Here is a 9,190-nt window from a genome sequence, read left to right as displayed (position 1 = left end):
GCCGCCGGGGCGCTGCCGGCGGAAGGCGCTGGGTGCCAGGTCGGAGCGGGGCGCCGGTCCCGCCCCGGCGCTATCCGGCCGGCGGGGAAGCCCGGCCGGCAGCCGCAGCCCTCCGCCCCCCGCGGGCACCGGCAGCCCCCCGCCCCGCCTCTGCCCGTCCTGGCGCGGAGCCTTTGGGGGCGGCGGGGGGAGACGCCGGGCCCGCGCCGTGGGTGCGCGGCCGCTCCCAGCGCGCCGTGGCGGGGGGCAGCGCGGGCAGCGCCTCCTTCCGTGGGGCAGGGTTAGCCGCTGCCGGCAGGTCACTTAGGGCCGGGTGGCCCCCCCGCCTCCCTCCCCGCCGCTGCCCGTGCGTGTGTGCGTGTGCGCGCTGATTACCGTAATTTTGAGGGCGATGTTGCAACGGGGCAGAGTGTGCGGGGCGGCCCGTGCTGAACTTTATAACGCTCCTGCATGTCAACCGCCCTCGATATTGCGTCCATAAACGGGTCAGCGGGAGCGGCGGCCGGCCTCGCCGCCCTCGCCGCCTCCCTCCTGCCTGCGGGCCGCCCGGCCAGGAAGGGGAGTTATTTGGGATTCCAGCGGCGGCCGGGAGCCCAGTCACAGCCTCAGCGCTGCCGCGCCGCGCCCGGGGTCTCGGCAGGGAGCGAGATGAGGGGCAAAGAGGAGAAGTCGTCGCTGAAAGGTGGGTTCTCCGCTCTGCCGGCGGGACACCCTGCCCTGGCAGGAAGACTGCTCCCCACGGGGGAATAACCCCTCCAGCAGCCGGGCCACCGCGGAGCGGGGCACCGGGGGATGCAGGGGGGTGCGTGCGGGGTACAGCCGGGGCAGCGTTTGGCACGGAAGGGGGTCAGGTGACTTGGCAAGAGCAGCGGAGCCCTCGCAAAAAGACCGGTGCGAAGCGGGGGCGATGGTGTAACCGGTCGGAGCGGGGGCAGCGGCGGGCAACGGTGGGGCCGCGCTCGGGCTGCGCCGTGGGCGCTTGCGGGCAGCGTGGCGGGCCGCGGCGGAGCGGAGAGGAGGGAAGCGGGTTGCAGCCCGCGGCAGGTTGTGCAGAAGAGCGGGGGAGGCTGTGCCGGAGCCTGCCCGGGGGCTGGGAGACGCTTGCCTCTGCGCCCAGCTGGCCTGAGCGTGGCGGGGAGGCTGGCCGCCGGCCCGGCTGCGGGACGCCACGTCGTTGGGCCCGGAGGGAGATGCCAGGGGAGCAGCGGGCGGGGGCCGGGAACTCCGGTTGCCCTCAAAACGGCAGGGCTCGAGTAGTTTTTAACAGCAGCACTCCGAAAGCAGTCCAGAAGGGGCAGAGCAAGTTGGCTGCTCCTATCCCCATCTATCAAGTTTTGGGGGGGTTGGGTTGGTTAGTCGTGGGTTTGGGGTTTTTTTGCCTCGCTTCAATTAATGAGAGGGGTAGTTTTTGCAACAGAGTGAGGAAAGCAACAAGTGGGAGAAGCTAGAGCCCCGCCAGCCGCAGCCAGCTTTTCCTTGCTTCTCCCGTCGCCCCTTCCTTCCCTGGCGCCGGTTCCCTTGCACTCCCCCGCACCGCGGCGGCGGGGCCCGGCAGGGCCCCCCTCCGCTCCGGGAAGGACACCGGCGGCTCGGTGCGGAGACCAGCGGAGCCGCCAAACATCCCCCTTTGCTCTCTGGCTTGTAAAGCCTTTGCAGCGCTTTGTAAGACCTGTGCCCACCTCGCAGGGGTTCTCTCTCTTCTCCAAGTCCTCCGTCTTGCTGCTCAGCGTGAGCTGCAGCCTTTGACGGCCCCTGTGCTGGGGTGCCTGCCATCGCCCCCCCGGGAGGCAGGCGATGCCGGCAGCTGCCAAGGGATGCCGCCCAGCGGCCGGCTGGGGTTGCGGGGGAGGCAGCAGCAGCGGGTGTAGAGAAAAAAAAAAAAAGAGGGAAAAAAAAAAAGGGCTCCGGACGGGGGGAGGACGGGGGCACGTTGCAGCTGGAGCCGCTGGCCGCAGCCCAGCGCCCTTCGCTCAGGCAGCCAGGCGCAATACGCGCGTAAGTAACGCCCCGTCGGGTGGAAAGTTCCACCCGCCTGTAGCGCGCAGCAGCCCGGCACCCCCCGGCCGCGCCTGCCCGCGGCGAGGGCTGCAAGCTGGGGTGCGCACCGGGGGGAGGATTAGGGGGAGGCCGTGGTCCCCTTCGCCGTCCTTGCCTGCGTCCCGCGGGCGGGGGGGGCCCCGGCGGCATCGTTTCACCTTGTGCTTGGTGCATGCACCAGCGCTCCTGGCGCGCCCCCGGTGCGCCCGCAAGGCAGCGGCTGGGCCATTGAGTGCCGGGTACGCGGTGTTCCCGAGTGAGCGTGTACAGTGGAAACAAAAACTGCGGAGCGGGGCTGTTTTCTGGGATTTTTTTTTTCCCCTTTTGCACTTGTCCAGTCCTCGGTCACCTCCCCACCTTTTCTGGAAGTAGATCTCTGCCGTCTCCTCCAAGTTCAGAGGACTCAAGAGGACTGGGATTATTTTTTTTCCGCTTGTTTCCCTTTTTGGCATTAAAAAAATACCTTTTTTTTTTTTTTTTTCCCTTTAAGTAATGTCCCAGCCGGGATCAGGGCAATGCACAGAAGGCACATTTGTTTGTTTTATTGAAAACCGGGCAGGAAATCTTGTTCTCCTGAGTCACCGCGCCTCCTTCAAGGAAACGTCAGCGTCCCTTATCGCCGCTCGCCCGGGGCGACGGGCCGGCGGCGGGGCCCGGGAGCGGACGCGGGCTGCGGCGGGGGGGACGATGGGGACACACTTTAGGAAGAGGTGCTTGTCCAGGACAGAGCCAGATTTCAACTTTATATGACGGCGAAAAAATTAAAGAAGGGCCGGGAAAAAGAAAGGAGGGCAGAGAGAGACGAGGTTAAGGGAGTTTGCTGGGCAAAAAAACCCAAAAGGGATTGGATGCGTTTGCTCATGGATGCTCTGCACGGTGGGGATGCTGGGGGGGGGGTCCCCGGGGGGTGCGCCCCAGGTAGGGAGGTGGCAAGGGCGGCGACGATCGTGTGTCGTCGTCCGTCCCCCCCCCCCCCCCCCCCCCCCCGACGTCCTCGGAGGCGGCCGGTGGACGTCGGGGGGGGGGGGGGGGAGGACGACGCGATCGTCGCCGCCCCGCCCCTGTCCCGCCCATCACCGCCGCCACTTAAGCGCCGTCGGGTGCCTCGCTGAGGCAGTGCGGTGCTGGGAGCTGGTGGTGTCGTACAGTCGTTATTTATCCCCCACCCCGCTCCGAAATGACCGTGAAAGCAGCCGAGGCGTCTGGTCCTACCTTGACCTACTCGAAGATGAGGGGCATGGTGGCCATCCTCATCGGTGAGCGGCGGGGGGGCTTCTCCGAGGATGCTCGGGGGGGCTGTGATTTTTCTCGCAGGATGGTTTAATGATTTTATTTCTCCTTTCCCTCTCCTTTTACTGTATAGCTTTCATGAAGCAGAGAAGAATGGGGCTAAACGACTTCATTCAGAAGATTGCCACCAACTCCTATGCATGCAAGCAGTAAGTATCAGAAATTTTGGCTGGATTTCAGTCACCAATATCACTATGTATTGCGAGATCGAGTTAAAAAAAAATGTTTGTTTACTGGAATGCCTCAGGCATGACTGTTACGGAAGAGTTAATTGATCTTCTTGAGGTATTACTCACTTGGCAACAAACCTTCGTGAGCTGGGTTTGGGAGAAATCAGTTGGATGGGATTTCTAGAGCCCCGTCCCTATTTTGAACTGTACTTACAGTATAAATACATATCTTTGTATGACAGAATTTACCTTCTGTAGATTAATTTACTCCTTAAATCAAATAGATCGTTTCGGTTGCCTCCTGTAATAGCCCAAACCAAAACTCATCTTTCATGATCCGTGCATGCCCTCTGGTGGAAAAATCTGCCTGATGCTTCTGGTAACTCTCCTAATCATGCATGCTCTTACCCTTGCAGCCCTGAAGTTCAGTCTATCTTGAAAATCTCCCAGCCTCAAGAGCCTGAACTTATGAATGCTGATCCTTCTCCTCCGGTAAGTAGATTTTACTCAGTGAAGCATTTTTAGAACACCAAATCAGCCAGTAATAGAAGCGTAGCAAAATTAGCATCACGAGTGTTAATTTAGTTGAGCTCATAGCACTCTGATGTAAGTGGGAAAAAGAGTTATCAAGTTAGACTGGAACTTTTTCCCGACATGGAGGAAAAATTTTAAAAATAAGCTTTATTGATTGTTACTTCATTATGGAATGTGGCTAAGACCTCAACAAGAACTTTTAAGTAAACTGTGGCTGTTACACTCCTCTTAGGCAGTATCTGATAGTTTAAGATATCTGGCAGAGGTCAAGATTAAATTTTCAGTGATAAGAAGAGTGCTAATCTTGACTTTCAAGGTCACTTTATTTATATTTTTAAAAAAGAGACATTGTTGAGACTCTCACTACCAAGCTGTTTTAAGAAGTGTGGTTTCTGTCTGTTTATTTTTCTAGCCCAGTCCTTCACAGCAGATCAATCTTGGTCCGTCATCCAACCCACATGCCAAACCATCTGACTTTCATTTCTTAAAAGTGATTGGAAAAGGCAGTTTTGGAAAGGTAAATCTTAACTTCTTTTCGCTGTAATTTATTTACTCTTCAGCTCTTGTGTGTAATGCCTGAGGGTCGGATTTGTACTGTCTTTGGTAAACAGTGGTCGTTCAAACCAGACATGAGCATGCCCCGCTGCCCAGTGCCTGGCTCCCTGCGTAGCTGTGGGGAGAGGGAGCAGGGTGCTGCGTTTGAAAGAGTCATAAAAGAGCAAGGGACTTAGGAGACGGTGGTGCTGGGAAGAATAGATACTTCGCTTTTGAAGGGGAAGGGAACTAGCCATAAAAACTTTGGGCTAGGTTTATCTGCCAGAGTGGTAATAGCGTTAGGCATTTCCAGCAAAGGGTTTGCACATTGAACCGGAGCGATGCAGCAGTGTTCAGCAGTTAACATAAAGGCTTGTTTCCAGTTGTGTTTACAAGTTGTTCTGTATTTCAGTATTGCTCAGTTCTGGGATTTTATCCTCTTTCAGGTTCTGCTTGCACGGCATAAGGCAGAAGAACAGTTCTATGCTGTTAAAGTCCTGCAGAAAAAGGCAATCCTGAAGAAGAAGGAGGTAAGCCGCTTCTTCATGATGCCATGTCCATCAAATATATTTTTACTGCTATTACTAAGCAAGTGTACTAAACATTTATGATTTCTTATGTTTTCAGGAGAAGCACATTATGTCAGAGCGCAATGTCCTGCTGAAAAATGTGAAACACCCCTTCCTGGTTGGGCTTCACTTCTCCTTCCAAACTGCAGACAAATTGTATTTTGTCCTAGACTACATCAATGGTGGAGAGGTAAGCAGTAAGAAAATGAAATAGTATTTCCTATCATGTGCAGGGTGGCAGGGTAGACTTTTTCACCCTTCCTTTTAAATAAAAAAGAGTTGCAAGGGGAAAAGTCATGGGGGAAAAGTTACTAGATTGAGTGTTTCCAGCCTGCCAAGTTTTGAACTACCAAAGGATCGTTAGGCCATTTCCTGCTATTGTTCTCCCTCCCTATATATGTTGAGTCTAATTAAGTGCATTGTTAACAGGCTTTGGCGCCCGCCGCTTACACAACTTTGTTCTCTCTGTCTCCTGTAGTTGTTCTACCATCTCCAGAGGGAGCGTTGCTTCCTGGAGCCGAGAGCCCGATTTTACGCTGCTGAAATTGCCAGTGCACTAGGCTACCTGCACTCCCTGAACATTGTTTATCGGTAAGCAACCTTGTTCAGTTTGTTGGCCTAAAAAACCCACATGCTTTATTGAATAAGCATTAAAAAGTTGATCTCAATATGAGCTCGGAATTGCTTTTAATATTTTTTCGTGACTTAGTGAAGTTGTGTAAACAATTGCGCCTAAAATATTCTCACTGTAGCTCCTCTAACGAACGCTTGTCTTCTTTCATCTCTTCCTACAGCGACTTGAAGCCGGAGAATATCCTGCTCGATTCACAGGGGCACATTGTCTTGACTGACTTTGGACTCTGCAAAGAAAACATTGAGCACAATGGCACGACCTCCACCTTCTGCGGCACACCGGAGGTACGGCCAGCCCTCAGCCCACCACTCGCAGAGCGGCAGCAAGCGCTGTCCTTGTCAGTGAAAGCTGACATCTCCCATGTATATTTATGGCTGGTTAGACAAGCAGGGGGTATTATGGGTCTTGTAATATCAGGCTGCCAGTGAGGACGTGTAGAACACGTAGAGCTTGTTGAGCAGGAGAGAACAGCTCTTGAGCCATCTCCCTGTTTATAAAGAGCTTGTAGCTTTCCGGTAGCTTACGTATTGCTGGGATTCAGTAAGCTGCTTTCATTCAAGAATGGGGAGGCTTTCCTAATTATAAAGATCCCTTTGGCTAACGTGGCTTTCTTCCTTTTCTTACACAGTATCTTGCTCCAGAAGTTCTTCATAAGCAGCCCTATGACCGGACTGTGGACTGGTGGTGCCTTGGAGCAGTCCTGTATGAGATGCTTTATGGCCTGGTAAGCAATGAATCTTTCGTGACAGATCAAGCTAGCTTACTTGTCCTTTCCCACCAAGAAACCCCGTGCCCACCTGTCAGCCTCATTAACCTGCGTCTCTCCTTTCCCATTCCCACAGCCGCCCTTCTACAGCAGGAACACGGCAGAAATGTATGACAACATCTTGAACAAACCCTTGCAGCTGAAGCCAAATATTACCAACTCGGCTAGACATCTCCTGGAAGGCCTTTTGCAGAAGGATAGGACAAAGAGGCTTGGTGCCAAGGAGGACTTTGTAAGTGCAAACCCACTAGCGCCTGCAAGCAACGCAGGAGGATGACTAGGGCATACTGCTTACATTAGCTTGGGTCTGAATTAATCTATTTTTCTCTCTGTAACAGATGGAGATTAAGAATCACATCTTCTTCTCCCCAATTAACTGGGATGATCTCATTAATAAGAAGATTACACCCCCTTTTAACCCAAATGTGGTATGTATCACTTCTAATTATAGAATGTATGGAGAATGTCTTTTCCCCCCTTGTCTCTGTGGGGTGGCCGGGAGCCGGGGGGACTGGCCGGATGGCTGTGTTTGGGGAACACAGCTTCTCCTTCCCTTGTGGGTGTCCAGGCAAGGTTATAAATAAGCTGTAGCTGGCATTTTGCTGATGGCCAGTCTAAATTTAGCTGGGTTTTGTGGCCTCTCACAAATGCTTCATTTGCATGGCTATTTTGAAATAATCCCCAGCATCCCTGTTTTACCAAAGGGGTAAGGTGTAGAAAGCAAATAGCTTCTCAAGGGCAGAGCTACATTTGGCTTGTCAGATACTAACATCTAAAGAGAGGGATCTGGTTGTGGAGGTTGTTCTCTTTCACTTTCTGAGCATTTTGTAAAATAAATTTAATAACTGGCCCGGAGATCAAAGTCCTCCCCTGCAAACTGCTGCATGGCAGAGTGGTGTGTTTGCGTTTGGCTTTTGTTGCATAAGCTTAGCTGGAGGGTAGCGTATTAAATTGAATCATCTTGGTTTTAGTGAGACAATATGCAGCAGGATACAAAAAAAAGGTCAAACTAAAACTGGCAAAGGCTGTTAAACAGTGGGCCCAAGGTGATAACACTGTGAGTCTCCGCACAAGGGTGCTTGTCCCCATTTTGAATTGAACTGTGCACTCACAAAACATTTGAGTCTAAATGTTGCATGTTTCCATTTCTGTCCTTTCCACAGAGTGGCCCCAGTGACCTGCGACACTTCGATCCGGAGTTTACAGATGAGCCAGTCCCCAACTCCATCGGCCAGTCCCCAGACAGCATCCTCATCACTGCCAGCGTCAAAGAAGCCGCTGAGGCTTTTTTGGGCTTCTCGTATGCCCCACCCGTGGACTCTTTCTTGTGAACATTTTTCTTTCTTTCTTTTTTAATAATAATAACTATTATTTTCATTTTTGTTTGGCCTTCTGGTGGAATTGCCAGTTGACCAGTCATCTTGAAAGAGAATTTGCACATTTCCACCACGGCAGCTTTGCAGCCTTAATTTCAACTACACTGTTTGCTGGAAGCTTTTTTGAAGAGCACATCACTCTCTAAATGAGCTTTACAGGCTTTTCATTTCCATTCGTTCTTCCCCCAAAGTGGTGCTGTCTCCTTGGGAAAGAAAAACAAGAGTGACTGCTGCCATAGACTGCTACGGCAGATCGTAGGAGTAAGAACAAGATGTTTTGAAATCGTGCTCCGAAAAGCCTTGCCTGAAGATCTATCTGAACGTGATAAGGATTTTATGAAATGTGCCTTTTTCTGATGAGATCTTGTGAGCTCCAAAGCTTTCCCTGTTGCAGAGTGTGTTTCTCAGTTCATTTATGTGGGTTTACTATGTGAACAAATGGTATGCGTGTGGTCTGCGTACTACAGATGGACTTAGTTTAAAGCATCAATGTGACACTTGCAGGATACCACAATGTGGGGCATTGTTTGTTTCTTCCATATTTGGAAGATAAATTAAGTGTAATTTTGAAATTTCTTTTGTAAATCTATACAGTCAACTAAAATTATTGAAATGGGCTCACAATTACTTGTATCCAAATGCTTGAAGAAAGCATTGCTGCTATGAAAAAAGATTTCTATTTTTAGAAAGGGTTTTTATGGACCAAAATGCCCCAGCTGCAGTCGGTCAAAGCTGTTGGTTTCTTTTTTCTTTTTTTTTTTTCTTTTTTAGTTTAAAAGATGTCATCTGTAAAATGGGCATTATTTATGGTTTGGGGGGGGGTTCATTCCTGATTGTATGTACTGTAAAAAAGATCTGTACATTCAGTTGTAACTCTAGATGTATATTTAAACTTACAGACTTACTTGTAATGTATACCATCATTGTAATGTAATATAATTAACATGGTTATATGTATCATATTTTTTTTGTGACCAAACCCATTGGTTTGCAGTAAAATCCTGAAAAATACTTCCATAAACTCTGTCAGTTTTTATTTTAAAACAAAGGATTTCTCCCTGAAAAATTTTAGCCAGCTTTAAAAAAAAAAATGTAAGGACAAATCTGAGCTGCCAATCGGCTAAGATACCTGTGTAATTTTGCTTAGGTGTGTGATGGTTATTCCGTCAAGCTGCACCCATACACGTCTTATCATGGATACACCCTGGCAAAATATGGGCGTATGGGTCTTCCGAATGTGGGTGTTTGAGTGGGTGTGTATCAATGTGGGTGCTCTTACG

General features: G+C 51.3%; 1 protein-coding gene across 2 annotated transcripts; it reads left to right on the top strand.

Annotated features, from left to right (window-relative positions):
- The first annotated feature begins 207 nt into the window (after window positions 1-207).
- SGK1 (serum/glucocorticoid regulated kinase 1) lies at window positions 208-8,921 on the top strand. 2 transcript variants are annotated; one of them, XM_075498781.1, is made up of 12 exons: window positions 208-682; window positions 3,401-3,476; window positions 3,914-3,989; window positions 4,444-4,548; window positions 5,012-5,095; window positions 5,193-5,324; window positions 5,613-5,725; window positions 5,929-6,052; window positions 6,397-6,492; window positions 6,611-6,766; window positions 6,873-6,962; window positions 7,698-8,921. In XM_075498781.1, exons 1-12 carry the CDS (start codon window positions 451-453, stop codon window positions 7,863-7,865), a joined length of 1,452 nt encoding a protein of 483 aa, XP_075354896.1. In that variant the 5' UTR covers window positions 208-450; the 3' UTR covers window positions 7,866-8,921. The 2 variants fall into 2 exon arrangements, with proteins under 2 accessions (XP_075354896.1, XP_075354897.1); XM_075498782.1 differs by lacking the exon at window positions 208-682 and adding an exon at window positions 3,137-3,293.
- Window positions 8,922-9,190: the final 269 nt, after the last annotated feature.

This window comes from Mycteria americana, chromosome 3 (genome assembly GCF_035582795.1).
Source record: "Mycteria americana isolate JAX WOST 10 ecotype Jacksonville Zoo and Gardens chromosome 3, USCA_MyAme_1.0, whole genome shotgun sequence".
NCBI classification, from domain to species: Eukaryota; Metazoa; Chordata; class Aves; order Ciconiiformes; family Ciconiidae; genus Mycteria; species Mycteria americana.
This window is presented reverse-complemented; position numbering and strand designations above follow the sequence as displayed.

Coding starts and splice junctions, on each gene's coding strand:
- SGK1 (XM_075498781.1), top strand. CDS start 451: ATGTCAACCGCCCTCGATATTGCGTCCATAAACGGGTCAGCGGGAGCG. Junction 6,493..6,610: donor ATGAGATGCTTTATGGCCTG/GTAAGCAATGAA, acceptor CCATTCCCACAG/CCGCCCTTCTACAGCAGGAA. Junction 6,963..7,697: donor CCCCTTTTAACCCAAATGTG/GTATGTATCACT, acceptor TCCTTTCCACAG/AGTGGCCCCAGTGACCTGCG.